This window comes from Brachyistius frenatus, unplaced genomic scaffold (genome assembly GCF_029030835.1).
Source record: "Brachyistius frenatus isolate BFR_SWC_R1_liver_20210118 unplaced genomic scaffold, ASM2903083v1 Contig_55, whole genome shotgun sequence".
NCBI classification, from domain to species: domain Eukaryota; kingdom Metazoa; phylum Chordata; class Actinopteri; family Embiotocidae; genus Brachyistius; species Brachyistius frenatus.
Genome location: NW_027210654.1, coordinates 1,223,544 through 1,251,478, shown reverse-complemented (window position 1 = coordinate 1,251,478; position 27,935 = coordinate 1,223,544). Strand labels below are relative to the sequence as shown.

The following is a 27,935-nucleotide window of genomic DNA, read 5'->3' as shown; positions in this document are numbered from 1 at the left end:
TTTAAACCATGTTTTAAACCCACCAAGAGAAAAATAACACAAACTTTTATTAAAGCCAGAACTTTCACACCGAGTCAAAATGAAGGTCATAACATCATAACTTTCTATTCATGCATTTTTTCCCCCCTTCTTGACTCAAACACAACTATATGGGCTCCATTCATCATATTACAGACTTGATATTAAACACTTTTCCAAATGTTGTGTGGAAATACTTCTGAAATATTTATAGTGTGTTTGGTTGTTTAACACCTTGCTGGCATTGAATAATAACTTGATGTATTTCCCCACAAGCCTGTTCCATTGCTACAGGACCAACTGACCGTTGTCCATGTGTTAATGGTGGAAATCTAACGAGAAAAAAAAAAAACACCATAATATGCACAACAGTGCCCACCTGTGTCCTGCAGGATTAGCATATATTGTGCCTGGAAAATACATAAAACATTTGAAAAATGTTGTACTATGGAAAGAATGAAATATTGATTCTACACTCTTAAGGACATTATAGTCCTTGATGTTTTTTCAAATGTAATTCTTTTTATTATTTAACCTTAAACCAAAGACCGTAGTCTAACCTCACATAATCTTTATTCCAGTGGATGTGATTATTCTCTAGCTCCACATGCCAAAGGGCACAATCCTTGTCTCATCTGTGATCATAAACATCATACCACCACTGCTTTGGGGGTGTACTATTGATTTGTCTCTGCCTGTGTGTTATCATTTACAGATTGCATCCATGAAGGGAGACTTCAGTAACCTCTGGGGGCAGCTGTTGTCTGCTAATGATCACTGCTAATGCAAAGAGCTGCTGCCCAACACTTAGGCAACATTAAATTGTGCTGGAAACCAAGAAGACGGCACCATGACAACACCACAAAAAAGATCTTGAAATAATCATGATACTCACTGTGATGAGATGGAGAGGATGAAAACAACAACACTAACATCTGAACATGCAATGGAATCAAAGAGAACTGCACTGCAACAAATCCAACATGTGACAAGAACTCATTTTCAAAATGGTTCCTTCACCATGTTTCTGCAGCAGAAAATGCTGCTCAGAAGAAGACACCACAATGTTGTGCTTTGGCTAACAAGTTTTTCTGAGTACTGGTATACAATATATAAAAATGTCACAAGCATGGAAAAAAAAAAAAAAAAAAACCTGCATAAGGTCAGCTCTGTCAAAATCTTCAGGGGAGACCTGACAACAACTGACACTGTTTTAGGATTTCGTGAGGATATTCCAGTATTCCATCGCTGAAGAAGTTGTTCAGTCGCTTGGCAACAAAAGGTCATCATTTCAATCCACATCCCCATTTCTCATTAATTTGAGCAACTGCAGAAAGTGTCATGGTCAGCTCCCTGTGGGAATCCAGGGGAAAAGTAAAGCTGAAGACAGAGCGGGGCTGATAAATTATAATTAGATGCTGTTAAATAACGCTAAATTAAGAATATGAAGTCAAAGAGCTGCGCAAGGACCTCATGGAGGAACCGCTTCTACCAGTCAGCTCTAATGAATCAAATTTAGCTTTTATGTTGGGAAGTTCAACATAAAAACAAAAGACCACAGCTAGGCAACTGAATACAAAACAATAGTGTCTATGCCAAACAATCCCAATTATTTTAATGTTACAAAAAGTAAAAACAGAAAGTACTTAAATCTGTCAGTGAAGTTTAAATGGTCTAGTAAAAAAAGAAATATACCCTACTGGTAAACAGAGGTTAATACCATCATTTTAATGAGCTTTGAGTGAGAGAGGAGGCAGCATTTATGCCCCTGCTGATTTTTTTGATTACCCACAGAGACATGCTCAAAAGAGAAATAAACACATCTTTCAGGAGATGAGACTCTACTGTTAAAAGAATATTTTGGAAAATACGCTTGGTTGCACTCTTGCCCAAAGTTAGATACAGCTATCAGCCTGTTATCTTAACTTAGTACAAAGAATTAGCACAAGAAAATTACAGCATCGAGTTTTGTAGACTTTGGTTATTGTACATATTAAACATGACACATAATATTTTAAGTAGGGAGCTTTAAAGTTACTAGTAAGTAGATTTTGTTAATTTAGCACAAAGGCTTGAAACAAAACAGTTTGCCTTGTTCAAAAGAAAGCTAATAAGCTGCAGCTTTATATTTATTGCAAAAACATGAACATAAATCTCATCTAACTATCCCAAAATGTCAAAATCTTTTAATTCTGGAATTGCCTTCATCTTTATTTTATACTGTTTGAGGTCTAAAAAAAATATTCAGCCTCATCAATTACCACAAAACACAGTTCATAGCAAACTGCTACATATTTTTGTGAATGTGTACAGAAACTAATAATATGCTTGTTGGATTTAGGTAGGCCTGAAAAACATTAAAAAGTAGAGCCTTACACTAAGAGAGACCATAAACTGTGAGAATATCAGTGATATTTAAAAACACCAGTCCTTCAAAACTCCTACAGCCCAAATTCATAAGAAGTCTCAGGCATGATGGGGATGGAGATCACCCCCCCTTTAAATTTCACCAAGTATAAATCTGCACTTTAAATCCATCCCTAAATTGACCCGATGTCCTGTGGCCACTTTTTTAATCCCAGCAGATGCGCAGAAACTCAAAAAAGAGGCTGAAGTGGACTGAAGTGGTCTTTGAGGCCCAGTGGCTCTACTTTGTGCAGACTTTGCCAGAGAGGCTTGCTGAGCAGTGTAAATACATCTCAATCGCAGCTTCAGGGAGTTCCAGCTCGGATTTACAAGGATCTTCAACAGGCTCTCAAGGCGACTCTCTGGACCAAGCACGAGCTTACAAGACACCACATTACTGTTAACTTGAAGCATTCGGCAGAAGAAGAAAAGCTTTGTCTATTTTTGGAGAGGGCAATTCAAAACTAGGTGTTATAGCCTACAGTAAGTTTTATAATCCAGACAACCCTGATCTCCTTAGAAGTATACTCTGTGTTGTTTGTGAGTGATTTATGCTGTTCCTTTTGATTCTGCAAATCATTTTTGTTCCCGTTGTGATGAGACCACCTTCCGTAGGGCAACCAGTTATTTCATGTTTGTGTGTTTTCACCTCTGAGGGCCTGAGAGTGCTGCCGCCGGCAGCATCTTGGAACTGCTCCTACACATACTCATTCATACCTGGCGCTGTGACAAAGAGATATGTCATCGTGACTCTTCCCAGACGCAGCACACACTCAGACACCACCATCTTAACCACATCCATATGTCATTGCTGCGGATGGAGGCGGCGTTTCATTTACATTCTTGTGCTGAACTTGCACATTAACATTTCCCCCCTTTATATGTCTTTGGGCAGCACTGAAAACATAAAACAATCCCTTGATTGCACTTTGGTACACTTTTGTAACCCCATTGCTCCTCCTCTTGGCCTACTTTAGCGAGGGCTCAGACTATCTCAGGAAAATAAAGGTGAGGGCAAAACATATATAGGCAGAAGGCAAGCAGAAAATGCTCCAGGGATGGTCTGGAGGACATATTACTGAGGGACAACATGAACCCCATGTCTATTATCTCTTGAATAAACAAACACGTGCATCCTCTATAATATGCCTCCGGTTAAAATGTCTACCATTCAAAAGCATCAGTATAATTACCAGCCGGGCAACGGCTCCCTGGGTGCTATAGCTCTATTATGCAAGAAAACCAAGGCGTTCCAGCTTTGTGTCTTTTGTCAATAATCCAGTTTAGTCTGAAATAAGTGGTTTAGCACAACCCCGTAGGAGGCATGAGGGCAATGTTTTTTTTCTCCTCTTTTGTTTCAGGCGCAATCAGTTGAGAACTGAAACAATTTAGGCTTTATAAGGCGGGCGTGCGAATAAAATATCCTTGGAGATGAAATGCAAAACAGGCCAATTACAGAATCCCTATTTGTGCTTGTGCCTCTTTTTTCCCCTTCTACACTTTGATTAGGTTAATTTGACTAAGGAGAAAACTCAATCTAAAATGTTTTTTTTGTTGTTGTTTTTTTAACATCCACTAGGGTGTTGTGAACGAAGGTTTGTGGTGGCAAAAAAAATGGAAAGCGCTCCGAGAGAAATTTAATTAATCAGTTTAGAGAAAGTGTTCTATCCTCTAGGTGCACACTGGCTTTTATTTTTTTTTTGCATAATTGGTTGATGTACATTGTACCACTTTTCAAGAGCATTTTAAGAACAATCCATCACAACCAGCACATCAGAGTGCAGCGCCGTGTCTGGCTCACACTCCAGCTAGCACCTCAGAGAAAATCCTGTAAAAGAAGTGGCATGTCTGACCTATCCCCTCCTCTTCATCATTACGGAGATCAATTGTCTGCAGAGAGCCTTTCATCACGATACTGCCTCACATTGATAGACTTGTAATGGAAGTGAAAATGAGCTCAGGGTACCAATCAAAGAGTACTATACCTTCAAAGCCTGCAGACACACACACACACACACACACACACACACACACACACACACACACACACACACACACACACACACTCAAAGAAAGCTCAAATTCGGGAAGAACACCAGATTCCTTTTAAAAGTCTGTTTAAATCTTTCTAAAGGTTTGATGGATGGATATACACTCTGCTGCTGGATCAACTAATCAAGCTTGCGGTTGGTGAACCACAGCCTCAAATCTATCTTTTCTGCTTATCAGCTGCAGCTGTTGCGATGTTCTCCGCTGTAAAGAATCTTTGGGTGTAAAACCTGGTTGTCGGCAAGCGGGACAAGATAAGAGCCCAACTATTCACTTCCTAACAATACGTTATGGATCACCAACAGCTGGCTCATGATAACAAAACGTAATTTAGCTCTGACATTGAGAGTATGAGCTGCCACGTTTATTTGTTTTGGCAAATTTCTTATTATATTATTTGATACAAAATAAAGGCTTTTCTTTTTTTTTTTTCTGGTAAATTATGGCTAAATTTAGAGGTTAAGAAACATGCTTATTTGTTTTTTCTCATTGAAAGTCATATGAGAAGAGTTAGATGAATATGTACCTGAGGTTGTGTTATCTGTAACATCAACGTATTCAACTTATTGGTACGTAATATCAGTTCTTGTGCAGAGCAAAAAAAAAAAATTAAACACATTTTCACACTTTGTGTTTTGTACCAACAAAACGACATAATTTGTTACCTAGATGGCTTAAGCAGTGCTGCTAGGTAGGTTTTGTTAACTTCAGACAGAGATAATCTTGCAGTTTCCTCCTTGTTTCCAGACTTCATTCTAGGCTAAGCGAACTGCTAGCTGCTGTTGGTAGCTAAATTATAAATAAATCTTGGTACAGACATCAGTTTTGTATCAAATTACTTATCTAACCCTTGGAAAGAAAGCTAATACGTTTATTTCTCGCAACTATTTCTTTAAGACTGAGTTTGATAAATGTGAAGATGAATTGTGACAAATGTACTCGGAGAGTGAGTGAAGACCCAAGAAGATCCACAGTGTCTACTTAACAAATTTTTCACAGTCTACTGTACGTACGGAGGCTCCAGCAAATCCAACTGTAAATCATCTCAAGGCTCGTGCAATGAATAAACATTCCTAGAGATAAGCTACATGGATGCTGTCATCACTTAAGATAAATAGCCCTAACTGTGTGTTACTTGAGCGTCATTGCAGAGTTTACCTAAAGTCAAGTGAACCATTGCTGGATTGAGGGCCACATGGTGTGAGGTCAGGAAGTCAAAACCCACAGTGGACCTTCCTCAAACTGCTCATGATCAAAGCTTTTAACCCGCATGAACCTGTCAGAAAACCCCCCGAGTCAGCCGGTCTGGCTGGCAGGGAGACGGAGCACAAAAATGAGAACGGATCAGCCTCGGACACAGTAAAGCCCTGGAAAAACAGCAGTGATGAGCAGAATTTTTTAGGATATAAGTTTTAGGGGCGAGAGAGATATGTGTGAGACCACGAAGGAAGTAAGGGAAAAAAGAAGGCCGACACACAACACTGTGAGGTGCCTGTTTAGTTTAAGGGCATTGATAAGTTAAATATAAAAAATAATATTTCCACTTTTAAGTACTGCACTACTGCTGCGTATCACCAAAGGCCAACTGTGGGGAAAAAAAAAAAAAAAAAAGAGTTAAAGAGGAATTTAAACGTACACGATGAAAGCTAACAAATCTGAGGAAAAAAAATTCCGACCAAGACTTTCTAAAACACGCCAGCTCATGCTCTTTTGGTCCGCTTTTATTAACCATAATCATTGAACCAACACGGGATCCATTTCTCCCAAAACCCTCACTCGACATTCCAGCTCACCTCACTGTAGCTCAAACTCTTAAAACACACTATTTTGAATGTACAAATGCAAGCTGCGAAATGTCTTCTTTTCATGCTGCAGCCAGATGACCCTGGTTGAAGGGTCACAGAGGTCTTCCTCTCCCAGTGCCGTAATCAGAGTGCATTTATATTGTCATCAGAGGCAATCAGACCATCTATAGGAGAGGAGACGCATCTCATTCTGTCCAACCAAAGCGTGCCTCAGGAGAGGATGGAATCTGAATGTCTAGTTAAGAGTGAAAGGAACATTGCGTTAAAGCTGGGAGGAAGATGAAGGCTGAGAAAAGGATCATAAACAGATAATCAATGGAAAATCCGCCACTTTGCCAAATTCTCAGTGGTTACTGAAACGTGAGTTGAACAAATTTTTGAGCTAAACCAGCAAAACTTCCTGCTATCTTTTCCAAAGCGTTTAAACTCAACTCATTGACTCAAAGTGGTAAGAAAAAAGGCCAGTGACAATCTGCTTTTCTATATTTGTGGGGTCACACAGACACATTAAGGGTCAAACATTACAATCTATCAACTGAAAAACAGAAAATGATACTACTCTTAATTCATCCCCATTAACACTTAGTACAAACTAGTCGTATTCTGAAAAAGAAAAATGTTCAGGCAGACCAAACAATAAGAACATAATGAAAATGGAGAACGAAAAAGAAAGTGCGCTTAAACCCTTAACATTTCAGAGGAGATATTTATTGAGTGAAACCACAGTAACGGTTTAAAAAATAAACAGACGTTTCCTGATTTCTTCTCTTTCGTTTCCCATATTTATTTGTACTACGAGGGCCAACTAGACTGTGTGACCACTGCAGCAAATTTGCTCTGACAAGATGCTGATTCAAGCTCAAAGGATGGGGGCTGAATTCTTTGGTTGGAGGGAAGTATTTTGTGCTCGATGCTGTTCATCGACTCGACAAATCAACAACTTCAAGGATAAACAAAAAAAGCTGGAAATTTCCTGTTTCAGAGGCGTACTGCCAGTTGTCTCCGGACTAGATTTGTTCTGTACATGCATGGATTCCCAGTCATTACTATGCATTTGGGAGATCAGAGCCTTTGTACTGCAGGGTTTGGAGAGGCGGTAAGCTCCTGCAGTGCATGAATGACTGACACAAAGCCAGAACTGGGGTCCAAAGCTAAGCAGATAGACTGTCAGAGGGATGTCAGAAGCTGGATGCAGAAAATTGCGCTGAATGCATTTTTTTCCTCTCTGAACCACTTTTTGAAAATAGCTCTCTGGCGTGTGTCATGTTACAGTTGACCACTGAATCTCAGTGATAGCATGGCATTTGTTTCTGTTTATACTGGCCAGTAATGAGCGTGAGAGTGAAAAGATGACTTGTGGTGTAAGATGATGACGAACAACAGACACAAACGCAAAGCATAAAGCATGCAGGGTGAAAATTCAGTCTGAGCTGAAATATCAAATGATAATATTCCACTTTTTACTTGAATCAGACCGATATATCAGCCTGCTGATTCTACTGGCCAATTTAGACAACTCACAGATGTCGGTATCTTTATATGTTGGCCGATGTCAAAACTTTCATTGAACATAATGCAGAAAAAGAGTTTGTGTAAGTATGGTGAAATATGAAAAATCTTAAATGTTTCTTCACAAAACAATTAAAAGTATCCAGAAGGTAGTGTAAGATGTGAGGAATAGTGTGTGGAAACAAAGTGGGGTAGCTAGGACGGATTAGAATACACTCCCCTCAGATTTACAGAGCTTTGTAGTGAGTTTCAGCTCTTTTTTTTAACTGTTCCAAAAGCCAATGAAAAACGTGAAACATTCACAGAATGTAACATCGTCATAAAATCATTACCGAATCATAAAAAAAAATCTCTTAAGAGTCACGGATTTACTTTAATTTGTAGTTTTCAGCAAAGACAGAAAACCAAAGATGGCCACAGGGAGAAGAAGCTCTGGAGAGAGAATTACCAGAAACAACTTGCAAAGAAATACAAAAAGAAAACCGGAGAAACTGTGTGAGATCAAACAAGAGAACTGAGAAACCTTTAATGCTGTGGGAGTATTCAGGGCATGCCAGTCATCTTTCTGTAGGTCTCTGAGTCTACACACGTCCTCGTGCAGGCTTGAACTCACACAAGGGCATTATAACTCAATTCTACAGCAGTATGCCTCGAGATTACCAATGAATCTGGGGATTGAGAGGAGAAATCTCAGATGTGGTGGCCCAGAAATCAGTTACCTGTATGTCTCCTTTTTGCTTCTACAGGATGTTCCAATGCAACATGATAACTTCCCTCATGTCTCCCTGATTACATTCACTGCAGAGTTAAAAGTGGTATTTAATACACCAACTACGTACAGTAATACCATGTGTCTTGAAGAAATGCTAAGCACTATGTTAACACGTTGCTCACAGAACTAAGCTTTGATCATCCAGAATGAAAGGATTTAATCAACGTGAGCCTCAGTCCTGCTGGAATTTCCTTTTTACTGATCCTATTGTCGAGGAGGATTCTTTCCACAATCTACATCCATGTTTACAACTGCTAGATTGTCCCATGCGGCTTCACTTTACCGCTGCGATAATTGTTCCAATGTGTAACAGTAGAGAAATTAGAACTGGGCGTGGGCCAGAGTCCATTTAGTTTACACACAGTTCACCGAATGTTTAAGGACAAAAACCGAAACTCTGCAGCTAAACAAGGAAGAATGGAAATTAATTTGAGAGTATTGTGAGAGCAGGGATGAGCGGAGCACTTGGCTGCATAAGTATGTCAAACAATATGCATGTGCTTCGTCAAAAAGCGAAGTGAAATTCAGAGCTCCCTGGATACTCATGAGTCATTTTGTTTCAATACAAGCTGTGATGAAACCTCTGATCTGAGAGGGTAACAGCAGACCTAAAGTGATACTCAGACCAGACGTGACACGGTGAGACAGAGAAGTGAGATAAATAGAAAAAGTAGATGTGTTCAAGTTTTTTTGGAGTAGTTTGTGATTGAAAAGATTGACAATTCGTCAGCTATTTAATCTCAAAACTTCACAATGTCTTCTTTGTGTTCTTCGTCAATAACAGCATTTCCATAATGATGAAATGACTTTGGTTGAATAAAAAATCCATTAAAATAACAAAACACTGTAAGTTTACTTACGTGCTACATTTGTTTTTTGCTCAGTAACATTTACCTTTTGTATACATATATGACTCTAGGATCTGCGCTGACTTCTAAACACAATCCTCATGTGACATCTCCCATCAGTCACCATAACTCAATATCCCCATGTCCCCACTGAACAGGTCCACTGATATAAGTGTAGCATTTTTGCTATGTTTGCCGGACTGGTTGCAGTTAAATGTCCAGGGCTGTGTTTTTTAATTTTTTTTTTTAATTTTTTTTTTTTTTTTTTTTTTATCAAATGATCATCTCTTTCTTTGGTTGAATTCCTAGGTTTAGCATCTTTGTGAGGCAGGGTGATGCACCAAGATTTAAGGAGTTAAACAGCAAGGAAACTGTAGGACAGATTGCTTTTATGTTAGTATGAACAAATAAATCAATATGAATAGGCAACCTGTGCCATTGCGGGTTCCCAGAGAGGAACCAGCATGACTGATTGATTTCCTGAGTTTAATATACACCAGCTTGGTATATAGGTCCTTCCCTAGTCTGTGGAATACAAAATAGATCCTCCAGAGGCTCATTGGGAGCGACAGGCCATCTGACCGAAGCACTTCACTCAGACTCTACCTCCCAAAAATATCTACAGCAGACTCTCTCCCTCTCGCCTTCTCCCTCTCTCTCTTTCCCTTTCCCTTGACTGCCCCATCCATTAACATCGCCCACAACTTTCTTTTAACACATTTTCCCTCCATCTCTTTTGCACATGTCCTGTCTCTCTTCAGCTCCCGTTCCTCCTTGCGGGGCACGCCCACGGTGATGATAGGACTGCTGCTAGAAAATGCAGCTGTCCTTTTCTTTTTAGCACCATGCACGAGGGGAATTACTGATGGCACTTATTCTGGTAATAGACTGGATCACTCTGCCCTCAGCAGTATTTGAATATTACAGGACGTAATGAGATGAAGCAGCAAAGCGAATTTTACAGACTGTATTGTTTTCTTTGTGTACTTTGGCAGGTCACCCATTACGCACCTGAATGAATTTATTAATGGCCTCAGTTTAAAGTTCACCGGATATCTGATTATGCTTGTTTTGATTATGACTCCTAAGAGCTGTATTTACCAGACTAAGCATACAAACACAAAACTTTCCCTGGAGAACTGTAAACCTGTCACATGGCGTTGAGCCATTCCAGTTTTCATGCTTAACGTTTTGCAACAGCAACTCTTAAACCTCTGAAAACAATGCATTTATGTGAACAATTTTGTATGTAAACTTATGCCATCATAATTTCTATTGACCATTTTCAGTTTTTTTGAGAGTAAGGTAAAAATAGAGGAATTAAAGAGGGGAAATAAGGAAGAAATAGAAGATGAGATTAAGAAATTACACCGTATGTCCATGCAATACCTTACAAAGTCCTACACTAGTCCTTTTATAATGGTATAGTAGCTGGAAGTCTCAAGTAATGCAGTTCTGGCTGACTGATTTTACGTGGCAGTTTATTTGCTGAGACCATAAAAATAGAACCATAAATAGGAGCTATGGTTAGAAACTGAAACAAAGGCCCAAACTATATTTCACTTGTGTCGAAGTTCTAAACTACAGTTTACAAAACTTTAAAATATGAATTGACCTTAGTGTGTGCTGGAAGAAAAAGGCCCATTTGGTTCAGGACCGCCCAAAGGAAGAAAACAAGCCAAAGAACACACTGAAAGTCTTTGTTAATTAAAATAAGAGGGATTTGATTACTGTGAGTCTGTTATTGGCTGTGATACTTCTGGGCGAATCAATTATCCCCCGTGAAAGCTTAATGATTTTGGGAAAACAGATAAATCAGCAAATCTATACATATCTTTACGAAGTCAAACGACGCATGCTCTGCAGTGTGTAGGACACGGGTGCTGTGGGACATTCCTTTCCAGGGCCGAGGTCTTGCATAACACGCCACTATCGATTCTCAGACACGCCGGCTATAAAAAGAATGAATCGCTCTCAGAGAGAAGCGAGGGGAAGGGACAATGTGAAGTATTTCAAGCCTCATGCAGTTATTCACATCTGTTTTCGTGGCAACATGAGGCTTTGTTTTAGGGATTTTTCACTCTTTCTCTCGGTTTCCATCTTCTCACAGCGGGCGAAGTCGGGGCCACGGTACTGACTGTTGCTGGCAACATGCCTGTCAGGTTCGCTTATGCCTGATGAACGGTATGCTGAAGCAAACCCAGCCCAAGTCACTTTCTATCACTGCGGCTGCACTTGCCCCATTTTTACCCCAAAGCCAAGACATTCATGGTTTGAGAGACCTGTTCAATTGTCTGTGTGGGGAATGTTTCCTCGATTACACTGCCAGCGTGTGTGGCATTTTTTTTTTTTTTTTTTTTTTGGAGTAAAGGAAATCGTGAAAGCATTTTTTTATTTACACTTTCAAACTAAATCTTAAAAGGAATGGTTTGACATTTTTTGTAAATATGCTGATTTTCTTTCATGCCAGGAGTTAGATGAAAAGATCTACTCTCATCTTTGCACAGAAAATCTGAAGCTTCAGTCAGCATGTTGTTAGCTCAGGAGAAAGACTGGAAGTAGAGGGGCAGAGCAAACCTGGCTTTATCCACAGTAAACAAAATCTGCCTCCCAACACTCGTGAAGTTCACCTATCAACATAATATATTGCTTTTTTTGTAATGTCTACAATAACATAAGAGTTGTAAAGAATACATAAAAGGGGTTATGTTTTGAACTATTTCTCAGCTGGATGCAATAACTACCAGCTGGTTGCCTGGCAACCTCACATGGCGACAAGATATATAAAGCAAACCGTTTCCCCTTTTCCACTCGTTGTGTTGAGCTAATGTATTTACTATAAACATATAAACGTGACATCAGTCTTTATGCGATCAATTGACATATTGCCCAAAATGTTGGGAATTTATACAACCTAATCATCCATCTGTATTATGTTTTTGTTTTTTTCTATGAATGTGTTTACAAGTATGCACAGCTCCGACTGCCCATCTCCCTGTCCAGACCAGAATCAGTAGTGTGCATCCCCATGTGAGAGGCAGGTGGGGAAGGGCAGGGGTCACTCGCTGAGCCCACCAGGCTCAATCTATCATGCAGTGACAGGAGCCGTTAGAGCATGGAGCAGCATCTGTGGAGCCCCAGGTAAGACTGTTCGAGGTGGGCCGTGTTTCCTTTTACCTCATCGAATACACAGAAAAGGGATGTGTGGCTGTCACATTTTGTACGCAGGCATAGTTCTCTCTCTCTCTCTCTCACACACACACACACACACACACACACACACACACACACACACACACACACACCTTGACATTTGAACAGGCGCTGCACATGTACATATGTTTTCAGGGACCTTCCATCTCACATCTGCTCTTCCGGTCTCCTCCATCTCTGACATCCTGGAGGTCAGGGCTTTGCTGGCCTCACCCACTCCACAACACCTGAGCTCTGAGTCCAAGTAAACTCTGTCACCCTCCAGACACATTTCACACACACGACTTGAGCAGCAACCTTGCACTAATAGCAAAAGTGCGAACAGAAAACGGGAAGTGTGAAAAGATAAAGTGTGTAAGTTTGACACTCACTGAGGGCCAGCTGGGTCTCGTCCCAGATTTGAAAATAATTTTCCAGTGTTTGCGTCGTCAGACGTTGGCCGTGAACAAAAGCGATCGCAAAGGACGGTCTCTGGTTTCTCTGAAGATGTATTTGAGCCCTTGTGTGCTCAGGAGTTACTGATGGATGTGCAGCATTGACATTACATCACTTAGATAATTCCTCTTTATCCAGTTTACACTTTCGAAGCCTCAGATTTCAGTATTGTGTCTTCAAAGTATATTGTGCTCATCATGTCAGGGATGTCAGCCCCTCAGGGACTCGGGCTTATACAGTACCTCAGTCTTGTCTTTAAAGGGGGGAAAAAAACCTCACTAACACTTTCTCTTTCAGGGTAAGCATGTGGGCAAGGAGTGAAGCAATATGTGTACATGATAAATCACACAAAATAACTATATATGGGCCCCTTACCAATAAATAAATATGAAGCACTTCATGAAGGGAAAATAAGTAAAGATGTTTACACAGAATTACAGTATATTCCCAAACAGGTCTTATTGTTTCCATTGTTAGAGCTTGCATCTTCAATTGCCTTGACATTTATTTTATTGGTCTGCTAACAAAGACAGTCCTGAGAACAAAACAACTGCATTATGTTATGGAATTAACATGATTATATCACATTATTAAAAAGCATTCCTTCTTCCACTGAATTAGGAGCTCTAATTGTGTTTCAGTATCTCTTATTGAAAATGAGCCTATTAACTAATGCTGTGCAGGAAACGCACTCGTAAAAAGCAAGTTTTTCCACATAAATTGAGGTTACACCACATAGGCACCATTGCCAACCATGTTACATTTGAATGCTATAAACTCATTGCCTCGGCATAGTTGGATACATAGCAACACATGGCCATAAATGCTTTAATCAGGCACAAAGCAACTGGAGAGTATCAGCACTGTAAAGGTCAGCTTGAGTAAACAATTTAATGACAGGTTTTTTTTCCCCACTTTTGAAGACAGCACATGTCTTGGAAAGAACTAATTAGAGCAAACTGTAAGCTGGAGGCGTGCACTGGCAGCAGTTATCAACACTGTTGGAGCTGCTGAATTCAGTGCTAAACATACAGAATAATGACTGTAGGGAAGAAGGCGTGATGTTTGCTGAAAGGTATAGAGGATATTTTGTGTCATAAAAAGTTAAACTGAAACTAAAAGCATTCCTATTCTGGAAGAAAAGGTGTTTTTTCAGGGTATATATTCATGAAAATATTTGTAATATTTGACTTTGATTTATCTAATGAGCACTTGATTCTGCTCAGAAAGGTCACTTGAGCAGCCAGAGGTTCCACCAGATATCTTAATAAAAGTTTTCTCCACAGTTCACATGCCAAAAGATTACAAGAGCTTCGACTCGAGCATCACGGCTGAAGCAACATGTGCTTATTCAATTAGTGTCCGAGCACTATTGTTTCCCTCTGGTTTCCTCTCATTTCCTTCCATCCAGAGAAGCTCATCGCTGCTGACACTAACACAGGGGAATAGTCCTACACTTGCACTAACTTTTACATCTGAATGTGTCAAACATTGAATATTCACAATCTTTTGGAGAATAAAGTTGAGTTTGTCTAATCCCTTTAAGGATTTTGCTATGCCCGAGGCAAATTTGTAAATTTGATGAGTGAAATGGAATTGGATCCATGTAAGCTTGAATCTGACATTACACAGACAAAAGCCTGCAAGAAGAGAGGTCTGTATTCACACTGACAATATTACATCCATCCTTTTTCTGCCACTTCCCGCAAGGTCTAGTCGCAGTGGCAGCAGGTTGAGCAAGTTAGCTCCAGACGTCCCTCTCCACAGCAATGTTTTCCAGCTCCTTCTGGGGGGATCCCAAGACGTTCCCAGGCCATATGAGATATATAATCTCTCCATGCTGTTCTGGGTCCAGCTCGGGGTCTCCTACCAGTTGGACGTGCCTGGAAAGCCTCCAACGGAAGGCGCTCAAGAGGAATCCTGATGCCCAAACCATCTCAGCTGGCCAGAGTGATTTATGACACCCGGATTAAAGGAAATCTTGGACAATGCATCACCTCGCTTGATTAACCGCAGCACATTCCTGGAGCCAGACCTGGAACGGGAGCTCGCCAACAAGCGTGTGGTGACTGGGTGTTGGCCTGTGGAGTCCAACCCAGTGGGCTCCATAGCCCATAGCAGCTGGGTCAGCCTGCGTTGCACCCCACCCTGATGAGATATCTCTGCTGGAGGCTTGGGCATGCCGATCTCGGGTGATGCAGACTTACTATAATGTTGGATGCTTTAACACACGGGGCCTCCAGCCTTTTTTCCCTCTGAGAGCTCCTTTGATCTACCGGATAGATCTATACTGGACCCCTGCTTTAATGTATGATGCCTCTCTTTGTACACTTATTTCTGTGATTGTGCAGCAATCCTTTAAGAAAGGCTTTTAATTAGGCTTACTTTTACACAATTGTTAATTGTAGCCCATGATTCTACTGTTCCAAGATCTCTTTCTTTTCCACACATCAACAATCAGTCAAGATAATACCCTTTTGCCTCTGATTTATATGCAAAGAGTCAGCAGCCAAAGTCTAGATCAAGTGAGTTACGGACCTACATGGAATTACAGTGAAGCTCAGCCGTCTCGACCGCCTACACCCTTCAAACCGCACACAGAAGCTGTAGCGACACAATAGGAGATTTGCAGTGGATATAAAACTCTAATGTAATTGACTGTATGCCACAATCAGATAAACAGGCCCATTTCACCATTTCCAACGTTAAATGTCAAATGGCTTCAGCTGAGTGGAGAGCTCGGCGATAAAACGTAGCGCCGGCCCATTATGGCCTGTCAGTCATGGAGCAAGCCGACCTCTTTAGTCCGACTGAAGAGTGACTTTTATGCCCCAGAACGAGGAAAAAGCACAGTGGCGGTGCCTTTATCAGGCTTTCATGCTTCTTATCAAAGAACATTAATGTTACAATGCAGGTTTGGGGAGTTAGCGACAAAGTTTTCAGCACCCGATTGATCTCAAGCCTGAATTTTAAGAGGGGGAACTGTATTTATTTTCACTGTGATCATTTTCAACACTGTACACAATTTAATGTTCATTTGGGCGGTTGAAGGATCCACTCTCCCTGAGGAATAACTCCCCTTTGCTTTAACCATCACTCAGAGTGACTGCCTCGCTCCACAGAGACAAGGAGAGACAAATGTTCACGTTGTAGAAGCAGGCTGTTTTCCATTTGGGTAACAGATTGGGTCACAATACTCATACATGCAGTGCATATTCCGGATCACACAACACTGATTCATTTCAAAAGGAGGCAAGCCTTAAAAGAAAGAAACCTCCCATGTTAACGTGACTGAAGTGATGATGACAGTCCTGTCTGTGCTCGCTTTTATGTTGTCTGTGGTGTGACGTAATTACATGCTACGATAATGACAGTTGTCAGCTGAAGTTGCATGTTAAGAAATTTTAGCCATGTAAGGAAAACTCACTTCCAGAAAAATATGCCATTTTACTGTCTTCTCTCAAAACAGTCAACCGTTTTTCCAAAAGTGCATGAAACAGTCCCACACAGATCCTTATTTGTCTCCGCAATGCAAAGTAATCCACTGTGAGTGAGCTGCAGTCTTACTTTCACACTGTGCTGCAAAACAAATTAAACAAAGACAAGTAAAAATACCACATTTTACATTCTATGTTGTGCGTTTGTTTGTTAAATTTGACTTAATTGTTGAACATGATACTATTTTTTCTATGTGATTTAAGTGTACAACATAGAAACAATCTGACTGGGTGCAGTGCGAGACTTAGTTGACTACATAACCTTCCTTACTAAAAGCTGCTGCTGTAAGCCTTAAGACAAAGTTGTGGCAGTGTGAGAGGCAGCCAACATACTACTATTTTTTATTAAAAAAAACTACAAATCTTTTGGGCAAAAACAATAGTCGATATCAGGAAAAAAACCACTGTATAATTCAGGAGTTACAACGTACAGTATGTGCTGCGCAGTAGCAGAACACATTCTCCCCTGGAGATGCTAGCCAATTTAGTTGACCACAATGGCAAACCATGAAAGAAATCTATAGGGCCTGCTCTCTGCCAGAACTGTAAGTATTGTCCAGTCCATTTTTTTTTTCCGAGGACAATTGGATCAGCGGGGTTTTGTGGACCTTCAATCAAAAAGTTGGAAAAACTGTCAGCTTTGAGGCATCATCTCCCTCAGCCCTTTTGGCCCTGTTTCCTCTCTGGTCTAGCCATGCCTGACAAGCCATTAGAAGGCTTGTCTGCCTGCAGCAATGGATGGGCCATACTCCAGAGGACACAAGGAGTCAGATAAGGCTTAAATCATGAGAGGACAGCAGAAACGGCTAGCGCAGGCCCTCACTCTTCATTTCCACACTATGCTGAGCACTAAAGAGGAGGGGATAGGTCTGCTCTTCAATTAAATGATTTCCTCTCTTTGTTTTTTTTGCTTTTTTTATCTCTGTGTCCGTCTTTCACAGGTTTTGCCACTATTATTGCTGACCCCTACCTCTCCTTGCTACAGAACATTCCTTAAAGTGTTTTTTTTTTTTTAGCTGGGACGTGCCCGATAGCCACCCTCTCATTGGCTGCTCCGGAGCCCTTTTGTCACATTTGTGCACACGTCCTGTTAAATTTGTTATGATGGGTAGAGAGTCATGGATGTCACATTCACTAGACAGCAAACAGTAAATAGTTTTGACAGGAGCTGTTGGGGAAAAAGGCTACTTAATGGCCGGGTGCTTCAAAAGCAACAACAAAATCTAAAATGGCCATCACTTTTTGTTATCTCTGCTATTTCTTCTGAAAAATGTTTTCATTTTCTTCTCCTTCTCTCAAGTAAACCAGGATGTAAACACAAATAGAAGAAAACCTCCAGAGACACATGAACGTCATGGTTTGTTCCAATGCTAATACCTAACATGTGGTAAACAGCACACTTTTCATCATTATGTTTTATAAAGACTCCAAAAAACACTAATGGGTTGGTTAGAAATTAGCTATTCATTTTCACACCAGGTTTAGCATAATTGGTTACACACATCCTTAATCAAAATGTTTGTACACAGTGTATGTGACTATTTAAGATGATGTCACTTGAGAGGACAGACTGTCGATTAAGCAAATCATGAGTCACGTCCCAAAAAAGGTGTAACGGGGTAGTTTATTTCTGTAATCTGAATCAGTGGATGGAGACAGCTGGTATAAACCTGCCATCGGCCAACTAGTTCAGTCAATATTCACTTCCCCTTACGCTATCTGTGTGCCTCCATGTTCAAAATCCCTGTCATAATTGGAAACAACAACAATAACCTCCGAGTAGCAACCTACATACAGAAAATTAACCATTTTGGCACAGAATATGATCATGCCATAAGGCAGGGCTGCTTCGTTCTTCTTGCAGGGATTTGACCAGTTTTCTGCCATGGCTCACCTCCCCACCACAGACTAGATATAAAAATAGACATAGGCTCCAAGTTTGAAAAGTGAAACCTCTGCCTATACGAAAATATCTGTTAACAAACCCAGTTACATATGAATCTTGTTTAAGCTGTTGATATCATTAGAATTAACGAGATTTTCCCCATTACCATAATGAAACCCAAAATAATATCCATCTCAGATTGGATATCAGCAGATTAATCAATGGATACACATGTGTATGGTTATAAAACATCACTACTGTTTGTGCCTTGTGTTTGCTTTCCTTACTCAATATGTGTTGCATTTAATGGAAAACCCCACAATCTGACCTGAACGCCACAGCTGTCCATACACGGGGTGAATGTTTTTCAAATTATATTGTGATGAAAAGCAAACAAAACACAGACACAGGCACACACGGCCAAATATATATATATCAACGTTCCAATAATGTTTGCCAGATTCTTGAATCGTAGAGCAGATGCAGGAAATAAGATACACGTGAAAAAAGCAGCATCACAGGGCGAGAACTAATTGCTTACCTTGTAGACGAGCATAACGATCTGACGCAATTTGAGCCTGTGGAAAACGCAGACGTCGTACAGCGCTGATACAGCCAGGACGGTCACTCCGAGCTCCTTCCACAGCATGCTGCAAGCAGCGCTGCCCAGGCTACCGAGGAGCCAGGCCACGAGCTGCCAGGACGCAGCGTGGCCCCGCAGCCGACAGTGACGTATGTAACACAGCAGAGACAGCAGGAAGAACAGGGCGGCGCCTTCATCAGCCCGGCCGACAACGCCCGCCACGGCCTCGGTGTGGATGGGGTGAGAGGCGAAGAGCAGGCCGGCCAGTAGGCTCCACAGTCCTCCTCCGAGCAGCAGGCGAGCCAGGGAGGTAAACAGGCCCGTCACGGCCCCGTGGAGGGCCACATTAACCAGGTGGTAACCCCAGGGCTCCACCCCACCCACAGCATGGTTGAGGCGGAAGGAGAGGGTGCAGAGGGGTCGGTAGGACTTATGGCTGCCACTGTGTGTGAGTAAGGTGCCCCAGAAGTCATCGTAGAAGATGTTTGTCCAGGGGGTCTCTGGGAGCAGGTCCTGATTGGTCTTAATTGCACGGCTGTAAAGAGAACAAGAAAGGTTAGAAACGGACTTCTGGGTACAAACAAATATAATGTGTACACTGTAAATGCACAAATCAAACCAATATTTGATGCAATACTGGACTGACATTTTTGTCAATTCAATTAACGTCACACAGTTTCACTGCCTGACCACTTTACCACCCTGCCACATCCAATAAAACTGCTGCGACTGAAAACAGCTGTTTATGGTATACGGTATTTGCACTGGCAACGCACAGCAGATTCTCTAGGGAGGGTGTACAGCTATTCTTCAACAGTGCAGACTAAACAGAAAATATAGGTTGCTACAAAATGAAACTTGCCTCTGCTTACAGCTTCACCCTGAGAGTGTGGTCATGTGGCATTCACAAACAGAAAATCAGAGGGTGAAGCTTCAAGCTTTGGGCAGCTTTGCCACCACAGCCACAGCTCTGAGTGCCTTGGACTTGGGGATTAAGCAAGAGCACCACACCCAAAGCCACAAATACAGGCACGTAGTACGGGAACTTCTGGTAAAATACAGTTTAGAGAGAAGGTGGACTGGGGTGACAAGCAGCCGAGAAATAAAAAAATAAAAAAAGTGTAATTCCAGCTTTTCTTAACAGGAATAGTCATTAAGTACAGGACCAGTTTGGCTTCTCTTCTGTCAAGGATGAACCTGTGTGACCTAGCATGATGCTGCTACATCAACCACAAGCTGTGCGTGTCAGTAGTTGGGGGAGTGCAGCCAGCAGGGGTGAAGGAAGTGGGCAAAGGAAGGCTGGTTTCTCTCTACAGGAGCCCTTACATAGATGTTCACCATTTTTCTTATCTTTTCTGTCACACTACGAGGTGCCTGACAAAGCGACAGGCCTCTGCTGCTTCTTTTTGAGCTGTTGGTGCTGATGATTTGCTTAACGAGCCGTCCCCCCCAGAGAGAAGGTGGTTGGAAAAGCAGAACAGAAGAGTTGTAATTGCAGGCGTGATAGATGGTACGTGACAAGTGACAACAAGCCATGTGCGATAGGATGTAATCTGTCCGCGTGGTAGTCAAATTAGCACACACAATTAGGTCAAAGAAAGATGGGTGGCGAAAAGGTGGGAGGGAGCCTCAAACAGCAAATGGCAGGAATTATTTTATTGTAATCTCTGAATATAATTAACACAAATGCGAGGAAAGTGAATGAATCAAAAAGCAGTTGAATTGAGACTAATTAATTGCTTCCGCAACTGTTCTGAGGCCCTTAAGCACAACACTGTACCTTTGTCAAAGCCTGCTGACCAACTGCCACCTCCCAATACCAGAAAGCTCACAGGAAGTTTGGGGATTGCAGTGAGGATTGCAGCATTTATCAAATCACAAAATGAGCCCGTCTTCTGTGAAAAGTTTGAGCAGAAAAATCCCCTCCTGTGATGGATCTAAAGGAAATCACCAGGCCTCAGGATGTTGGAAAGGACATAGACATAATCAGCAGGGATATAATAGAAATGCCTCGGATGTCAGCGCACAAACGATTGGGTTTCTCTACCTTCTCTCATCAGACTGACGGAGGCTCTAACCCTCCACCGGTAGCCCGACTCTCCGCTTCATGACTCACATATGCCAGTTTATTTTCTCTGGCCCATTTGTCAACTGAGATCTTCACTCCACCGCAGGATGCTCACATAAGAGGCATTATGGTTCAATTACATCTCGAAGCCATTTTGGAGACAAGTGCGTTGTTTTTCCATTGCACAGTGCGGTGGAGCCAGTAAGGCCAGATACATTATATATTGCCTCGAAACCACACCAGATCTTTCTGGCAGGGGAGCGCAGACAAAAGCCAGTCAAACGGCCGCTGCATTTACAGCCGGGACTCCCTGAGCTGCAGTGCACAAGGTTCCCCTCTCGGATTATCTACTGCTTATATGCTGCAGATGCAAGTGAGCACCTCACATACTGTGGTCAACGAGCAGGGAATCGAGGAATGCAGAGAAAGAGGCGCTGTAACCTCCCAACTCTCTCTGAAAAAAACGACACAGAGCAGATGATACACCCACACTCGAATTAACACATTTGCATTGTGGTTCAACTAGTCATGGTCGATCTCTCTGATCTGTGGCAAATCATTAATCTGCTGCGGGTCTTCATCATCATCAAACCCTCCTCCTCTACCAGCAAAGAGGCCAGCTGGAGAGGAGGATTGAGTTTCTGCTGCTGGCTGGGCCCATTTCTCAGTCGAGCCGGCAGCGGAGAGGACCGCTCCGTGCACCGCCGAGCCGTTTCCAGCCGGGAGCGCATTCCTCATCCAACCGCCAGCCAGCACACCGACTCCCAGAGGGACGGAGGGATCATGTGGCCACTAACAAGAGAAGCCCCTGAAATACTTCTCTGCCTCCCATTACTCTTTCTCCATCATCTACTTCTGGCTGCCATCCTCAATTCCTCCACAACTTGCCTGGATCTCATTCATGCGCCTCAATCTGTTACTGTTTGTTTGCTTGTGTAAATGTGAAGTGAAATGGGGTGAAGTCAGAAACTGCAGCTTTATCCCTTGTTGAGAAATGTTTTATGTGAGCTAAATCTCTGGTTATTTAAGTAGAGGCTTGTTTACGTATAAAGCATGAAATATTTAGCAAGAAGGAGAAGGGTATTATCGGAGGCTTTTGAGCCTGCTGTACGCTGTTTACTGTACACGCCACCACTAATTAGAATAACTGTGGCGAACCCAGAGAACTTAGAAATGTTAACAACTTCCTAAACTCAATATTTTTCAGTGAAAAGTGTGACATGACTTCACCCAAACAAAGACGTGTGATCACCCTCAACAGAGAAAACAAAAGCAGCATGGTGTCTATTAAATGCCAGACGAACTACACTCAGAGTCGGAAGAAAGACGATATTTAGTGTAAAACCACGTCAGAAAACAAAGGTGGTGCAATGACATTTCCCAGTTTGTCAAACAGATGTCAAGTTTGTGTAATTCCTTTGTTCAAAATCAGATCAAAATGTAGGCTATAGCCTTACTTTTATCACTCTTTTATGTAATTGTTGCACAGACCTTGAGACTGGTTAGTTCAAATGCATTTCCCTGACAAATGCTCTCCTTATAGCTGAAAAATAATCATGTGAGCTGACCTCTTTCCCCCTGGAACAGTTTCACTTATAATGTGAGTGCTGCAGTATAGAATGAAGAGAAATAGCCAGAACCAATGACTACAAGATCCCATGTAAAGAGGCTATCGAAAGGTAAAGAATGATTGGCTTTCTGGTGCAGAGACGAAGCAGCGGCAGCACACGGGAGATGAGACTGGATATTAGAAAGGAGATTGAAAACCAAAGACATGTCATCAGGAGTTTTCCCCTTTACAACTTCTCAATGAATTTGAGATGAAGCTATAGGTGGAATGTATAGCTGTGACCAGACTAAAACCATTTTTTTTATTGAATCCCCCCGAAAGCCTGAGGGAAAAACAACAACATGAAAATAGGCTAACTGTCCTCACCAAAGATGATGGGCATGTGTCCAGAAATAAATCACATAAGCGTTGAAGCAAAGGATTTATGTAGCAGATGCTTCGCGTGGCGGTAAATGTGGAAGCAAACTGAAGGACATTCAAGAAGTAAACAGGAAGCATCAACATCCACTTATGTTGAAGATTTGAGGAAATATGAAACACTGTAACTGATATTTAAAATTTCATTTGTAGTGACCTTTTTTGTGCGAGACAGACATTTGTATTGGATCCAAGTAGTTGAACCTGTTCACCCAAAAGTAAAAAAATATATAAATAGTAATATCCAAAGTGATTCCAAAGTTAAAAGAGAAGTACGCACTAACAAATCACAGTTTGGATATTCAAACACTGAAGAGAAAGTCAGCCTTTTAAAATACGAGGCATATAAAGATTTCCATTTGCGACAGCATGTGAAAAGAAAATCAAGTCTGCTGGGAGTTTGGGGAAAGTGATCGAAGGTCTGCCAACTATATGTCATCACCCAGATTCAATATCTGAAAGGAGCACAGTGGTATTTTTAGACTGCCCACAGAGACACCGGGGTAGCCCGCTCAGTGTTTCCGGAAAGCTCTTTGTCTAATGTTTCTTCCCATGGGCATGCTAGCAGGTCATTAATGGCATACCTCCACTGCTCTTATTGTACCTAATATAGAAAAATAAATTCTCTTCATATGGCCAAGAGAACTTATAATTCTGTTTTCTCTACCTGAATGCAAAATGAATAACAAAATGGACTAAATCAATTATTTAACCTTCTCCTCTTAAATCATTTTTCTATAATGAAAAATAAACAATGTCTTATTTTGTGCCTTAAAGTATTCAGTCAGATCAGAAAACATGCCAAAAATGGTCATTTATTACATTAAATATGAATTCAAATGGGGATGGAAATGAAATACCCAAAGCTAAGGGAAAAATTAGGAGGAGGGTGGGAGGGCGTTTCTGTTTTGGGACCGTTACAAATAGCTTCATCAAGGAAGCTGATATGGATGAGACCCAACAGCCAAATACAATACAATGTAGTCAAGCATTCACATTTTAAGACTAGGTCAGTCAGAGAGGGATAATGTGTGTTTAACATGGAGGAAAAACTAAAAGGTCCAAATTGTTTTTGGCTTTCTTTCAGAACTCCCTGTCACTGTATCTTCGGTCTGAAATGTAATTAATAACTCCAGTATCAAAGTGTCACTGGATGTTTGGATATGTTTTGAATGAAAGAGGAGAAGAGCGAACATGGAAAGCAGTGAGGGGTATAGCTCATGTAGCCGACACACCACTGAGGCCACCGTAAAACCCCTATTGTCCATAATGAATGGCTTCTTTCTTCCATTTGACATGCGATTAGCAAGCCTATAATACTATTATTAATAAGAAGAAAACAGCCTCGGGGAGTGTTTTTAATTTTATACAAGACAGAATTTGTAGTTATCTATTTGTCGTTATTGATGCAGAGGAAATACTTAACATGCTCATTGATTTTAATTTATTGATCTGAAAATAACACGTGTTCTGTTAATATCCTGAGATGTAGTCAGTAAGGACCACTTTATATCACTGTATTGATTTCCACATCAAACAAACACATTTTGAAATGTAATATGTGCAATTTCACAGAACCAGCCAGTATATTTGAACCTTTTTACCTTTACACCTTAAAAAAATAAAATTTTAAAGTGTTGCACTATTATTTATTTCTATGGACAACTAAATCCTTGATAAAGAGTAAGGATGGATGAGATACTGGCTGTGTAGGCAGTCAAAGTAAAGGTCAGAAACTACAGAAATTAAGGCTGAAGAAGTTATTCTATCAATCATTATTTATATCAATATTTTTTCACTGTATATCATCAGTCAGTGCCTACTACTGAATTACTGTGTTAATCTACTGTTCTGATGTACCCACGTTTACACTAACTGCTTGTTGTAATAGTTTCTTCCTAAATCCATTTGTATAAATAGTCTGCTGTCACTCTTTAACAATAACATGAGTCTATTGCTCCAAGCTTTGCTAAAAGTGTGAATGATTTGTTTAAAATACACACGCACACACACACACACACACACACACACACACACACACACACACACACACACACACACACACACACACACACACACACACACACACACACAGGGGGTCACTTGAAAGAATCTAAGTGGACTTCAGAGTGCCACATGCAACACTGTGTCGTTTCACCCAGCAGCACTCCCTAACCCTCCTTACGTCTCCCCTCCAAGCAGCGTATTTGCATTGCTCCACTGGCACAATCATACACCCTCGCTCCATTTCATGGCACAGTACACAAGCAAACACTGGGACACTGAGACACTCAGTCTGGAGCAGGGCAGGCTTGTCCAGCATTGCCGAGAGCTCGGTGAATACCCGCGCCTGCTGCCTAGCATCCCTGATCAGCCCTTTGTGCTGTACGGGATGGGCACAGTAGGGTGTGACCTGAATGCTGATTACTAGAGCCAACCAGTCAGCCAGCAAACCAACCAACCAGTGAGCCACACTTCTATCCAACCAACCAGGCTGGCAGAGCAGCAATCCTGGCAGCCCAGCATTGAGTCCAATGGTGTGAAGTTGCCAGGGGTACGCATGAGCCTTCCTCAATCCTCTGATATCCAGAGTCCTCAGGGCCGCCGCCCTGTTTGATAAAGCCATCTGGACGTGTATCTGCTCATTTCCCCCTGAATAACTTCACTTCACGGCAACGTTTCATTAGGATAGAATAATTTATTTCACCTGATGAATGTTGCGGCTGCTCTTCAAAACACAAGCATCCTCAATCACCGTCCGAAGCCCGTTTGGGCCGAGTGTTTGAAACAAATTACCTAAATGTCATATTCCAGGCCGAGTGTAAAGTTGTGTGATGTTTATAGTTGATTCCAGGTGTAAGAGCCAATTACAGGAGCTGCCGGTGCAGAGCGGAGCGGAGTGATATACACTCCGATTATTGTATCCAATAAATCTGTCAGCATGTGCGGGGCTGTGGCAAGACAGCAAAAGAGCTGCCGGGTCACCCCTGTAGGCCTCTCGTTCTCAGGCACTAACTCTTTTCTCTTTTGTGTCCAAAAAGAAACTGTTGCTTTGCATCTGTCACTACCTCTCCCCTCAGCTGACAGCTTTGTTGAGAAATTGTCGCGAGCACTTAAGGGTGAGAACTTTCCATAACTGGGGCTCGGGCAGTTTTCGGTGAGTTCGCTTCTTCAAGGTGAAATTTATACAGAACTCCTGCACTTCCACTTATTGAAGGCCAAACAGCTGTTTGTTCAACAAAAAAAGGGAGAGAAACAAGACATGCCAGCAGCTCTGAGAGGCAGTACTTGGGCATCACAGTACTTTGAGCTAAATGCTGATTTAAGTGTGCTAACATGCTCATGTTTAACAGGTATATCATTTCGCATAGGTTGATGATTGTGTTAGCATTAAACAAAAAGTACAGCTGGAGCTGATGAGATTGTGGCACTAGACGACGAGTTGGGAAACGACCAACGTTTTTAAAAAAAAAAAATCATCCTCAGCGGGGCATGAATGTCCACAGCTGGAGGTAAAATATTTGTTGAGACATTTTACCCAAAACCACAAATGTGAACTTTGTGGTGGTTCAAGAGGAAGAGTGAGGAGAACACCAAAGTAATTGGGATACATCATCAGGGAACCCTGATTTACAATACATTCGGTAGCTATTGAGGTATTTCAGTTTAGACAAAGTTCAAGTTTAGGACTGACAACCACTGGCAGTTAAACAGACCAACAATGCCAATCCCAGAGCCACACTGCTAGCACAGCTAATAGCAAAAAAGCTAACTAAAAATGATTTAACAAGTGTGCATTTTTAGCTTTTTCTGTTTTCTTGAAATTTTTGAAAAATATACCAGCACAGGACTTTAATACTGATACAAATAAACATTTAACAAATCTAAGAATATAATGTATAGAAAAGAAAAGAAACTGCCACGCAGATTGCTCGAAAAAGTTTCACTTGAGAGGATGAACTTGAGTGTTTACATTTCTTTGATTTTTATATTTATAGTCACATCATGGTCACCAAATTGGAAAATGTGATTTCCCCATGTCATCTTAGGCTTTTTAGCCAATTTAACACTTAAGTGGAAAATTTAACTAAACGGGTTTTTATTAAATAAACGTCACAGGCCGAGAATGAAGAAGGTTTTTGTTCCCTAACTAGTTCTGCCTCCATGTTTCCCCCGGCCTGACCCATGTCTAATGCTGTGGTAGTCACCCCGGCTCTACTTGGAGGGGGCCACTCCACAGCACTCTTCCTCTCAACAGGAGTCTATTGTCACGCTCTGACCTTTTCGGCCACACGGTAATAAATTTGTTTGATTTGTTCCTCCTCTCGTGTTTGGAGTGCTTCTCTTTCACATGGAGAGGGAGATCAATGCAGGGGAGGCTACTCTTCCTGGGCTTGTGGCTGCGTTGCATGCGAGGCCCATCCAGCCTGGCCCACCACTGGGCCATTTAAGCATTCTGGTTTGGGTTTGGGGCATGTTGACCCATGAAGGGGTTCAGTGAGACCCGTACCAGATGGATGGAACCAGCGGAATGGGATGGAAAAATCCTGAGCAAGCCAGAGCTGCAGATGTCTATGCAGACCAGCAACACATGAGTGGCACATCTATCCAGCATTTAGACAATGTTCTTCCCAAAGCTTTTTGCATGGCACAGCAACCCTGAAGGATGAGCCTGAATAAAGGGACATGGATGATGTTTATTGTAGTGGGCCTTAAGTGCCAGAAGGGCCTTTCGAGGATGCCAAGCAGAAAGGAGAAGACAACTTTAGTGCCCCTAACATCTTACATCTTCAGCATTTGAAACAGCTGTGTGTTGTCTCAGTTCTCATCACGGCTATGTTTGCTACAATATGAAAATGC

At 41.6% G+C, this 27,935-nt stretch overlaps 1 protein-coding gene across 3 annotated transcripts in view; it reads right to left on the bottom strand.

The window, feature by feature from the left end:
• The window catches only part of tmtc2b (transmembrane O-mannosyltransferase targeting cadherins 2b), an 89,582-nt gene that overhangs the window by 29,527 nt on the left and 32,120 nt on the right, over positions 1-27,935 (bottom strand). For all 3 annotated transcript variants that reach the window (XM_069705286.1, XM_069705288.1, XM_069705289.1), the window contains exon 2: positions 18,979-19,555. In XM_069705286.1, coding sequence (XP_069561387.1) covers positions 18,979-19,555 — 577 coding nt within the window. The remainder of the gene's footprint in view (positions 1-18,978; positions 19,556-27,935) is intronic.